The following is a 2456-nucleotide window of genomic DNA, read 5'->3' as shown; positions in this document are numbered from 1 at the left end:
TATTATTATTATTATTATTATTATTATTATTATTATTATTATTATTATTAATATTATTATTATTATTATCATCATCGTCGTCCTCCTCCTCCTCCAACTCCTCCTCCCCCTTCTTCTTCTTCATCATCTTCTTCTTCTTCTTCTTCTTCTTCTTCTTCTTCTTCTTCTTCTTCTTCTTCTTCTTCTTATTATTATTATTATTATTATTATTATGTTCACGTTGATAATAAAACTGACGCTAACGCATTTAAAAATTAAAATAGTAGGTTAACTCACCTTCTAGTTGGGAGTCCAGTGTGTAGAATCGAAGTATTTCTGTAAGTTCACTCCAACGCTTTAAGGTTCCATCTGAGAAAGTCTGGTGTTGGCTTTGTTTAATTCCAAAGAAACTCTCATATTGAATTGAACTGATGCTGTGATCATCGCTCACCTCTTTAACTGTAAAGTAGATACTAAATGAGTGGACCATACCGATCCGAGCACGACTATGAAGACTAAACTCAGAATCTGAAGAAAGTCCAACAACACCATGAGAGGAAATCTCTTGAACAAAACAATCTTTAAAGGTCTTTCCCAACTCATTTTCTGTAATTTCAAGTAAATCTTTCTTAAGAAAAATTGATAACTCATCAATATCTTGACGCCTGTCTCTAAATTCACTTATCGAATTTAATGTCTGACGAGATGGTGCTGTTTTTCGCAAACAAGAAGGGGGTATTGTATTTGGCCATTTATTTGGAGGAATAGCAGGTGAAGGATACCTTGATTTCCGTCTTATAGGAGCATCATGATGCCAATGATTGGCACAGATACCCATATAGTCTGTAACATCACTCGAATCGATTTTATTTGGCAGTGCATTAATCCATATTTGTCTCTCAATTGGATCCGAAGGAAATTTATATACAGTTGTCTTTTCGCCATGTCTATAATTTGAAGTGCAATCAAAAACAGAACATTTTCGAGGCATTTTCGGCTATTATTGATTTTAAAAAATAATGATAAATTGTTTATTATTTGCTTAAAATGCATTGCCGAATCCATTGTACAGGGAAAATGAGCAATAAACAACGGCAATTCACAACTACAACAAAACTTAATGGTCACTCCATGAAAATGAACAACAGAATAAGGGCGATTCACAACTACAAGTGGTCAATATGTACAAGCAAGACTGAATTCTTAAAAGTGTGACATATGGCACTACTTGATGCTAAGTGTGTGTGTGTGTGTGTGTGTGTATGCGTGTGCGTTTTAGTCTTAAAACTCTAGTGCTTTGGTATGCGTGCGAGCTTGTTTGAGTAATGTAATTAATGCCATATCATGCAGGTAACCGAGGTAACTCAACTCTCGCCCCTTCCCCCAGTTAAAAAAAACCATGGGCCTTCCAGATTTTTTTGGCCACGGTCGCTCGAACTGCACGTCTCTAGATTGCTATGGGGTGGAGGAATTGGGGTAGTTTTTGTATTGTTATTTTTTAAAAAATAAATCAGCACCAGTCATCCGATTGACAAAAAAAAAGTCCTTTTAAAAGTTACACGAGGGTTGCAAACACAACTCTTTCGTCCCACTTAGATGAATTCATATTCATGTGGAGGGAGATACACGGGAAAACACATGAGCAAGCTTTCGACAACAAACTGCTTCATCTCGCTCAACTCAATGGAACCACGTTTAATGCAGGTAAGTCATTGTTATAATTACTACTGAACTGCAAATAGAGTAGAGCTTACCTGCTTAGCGCTATTTGCATATCGCATTTTTTGTTCTTTTTCGTTATTTGCACCGTACAGTGAATATAGCCTTCCACACCATTATCACCGTACAGTGAAAATCGTCCACCAAGATATTATCGTCCGGTGAAAATAGTCTCCCACACACTGTCAGGCTATACTATTATTATTATCACCCGTGCCCGTACGGTGAAAATAGCGGCTTCTTCATATTATTAATATTTAATTTTTACCTGTATACTGTGAAGAATGAAAGTTTTTTCCGCTTCACTTAGATTGACATCGGTCATTTTATGTCCAGGATAAAAAGGAGATCCAACCCTATATTATACCTCAAGCTTCATGAAGTCAAATGCAATCAAAATATCAAATTAATTATTGTGAACACACGCAGCTTACAACATTGTTGACACTTTCATTTTTCATAGATTCGTAGAGTGGTTTTGTAATGTAGTCGCAACAGTAAAATATTTTCGAGTTTAAAAAAATAATAATATCGACAAAGCGGTATCGTTAATTATAAGTGTTATAATATGAGTTTGTTTGGGCTTAAACAGCAAAAATCAGATTTAAATCTATTTGTCATTAATTAATCGGTATTTTTAAAAATACATAAAGAAGTGATGGGGTCATTTGTGCGAAGGTATTGCTATCAAAAAGATAGATTTGTATCATAGAGTTTATTTCCTCCTTGATTTGTACTTGCAACACTACAAATTCCTC

At 35.0% G+C, this 2456-nt stretch overlaps 1 protein-coding gene across 1 annotated transcript in view; it reads right to left on the bottom strand.

Moving 5' to 3' along the window:
• LOC144977162 (exosome complex exonuclease RRP42-like) overlaps positions 1–2172 on the bottom strand; it is an 18785-nt gene extending 16613 nt beyond the window's left edge. The window contains exon 1 of the mRNA XM_078922036.1: positions 1967–2172. Coding sequence (XP_078778162.1) covers positions 1967–2023 — 57 coding nt within the window. The 5' untranslated portion in view covers positions 2024–2172. The remainder of the gene's footprint in view (positions 1–1966) is intronic.
• Between the last annotated feature and the right edge of the window lie 284 nt (positions 2173–2456).

This window comes from Berghia stephanieae, chromosome 7 (genome assembly GCF_034508935.2).
Source record: "Berghia stephanieae isolate SIO BIC M18660-M18661 chromosome 7, UCSD_Bste_1.3, whole genome shotgun sequence".
In the NCBI taxonomy this organism is placed as follows: Eukaryota; Metazoa; Mollusca; class Gastropoda; order Nudibranchia; family Aeolidiidae; genus Berghia; species Berghia stephanieae.
Note: the sequence above shows the minus strand (reverse complement) of the source record. Positions and strands in the feature narration are given on the sequence as shown.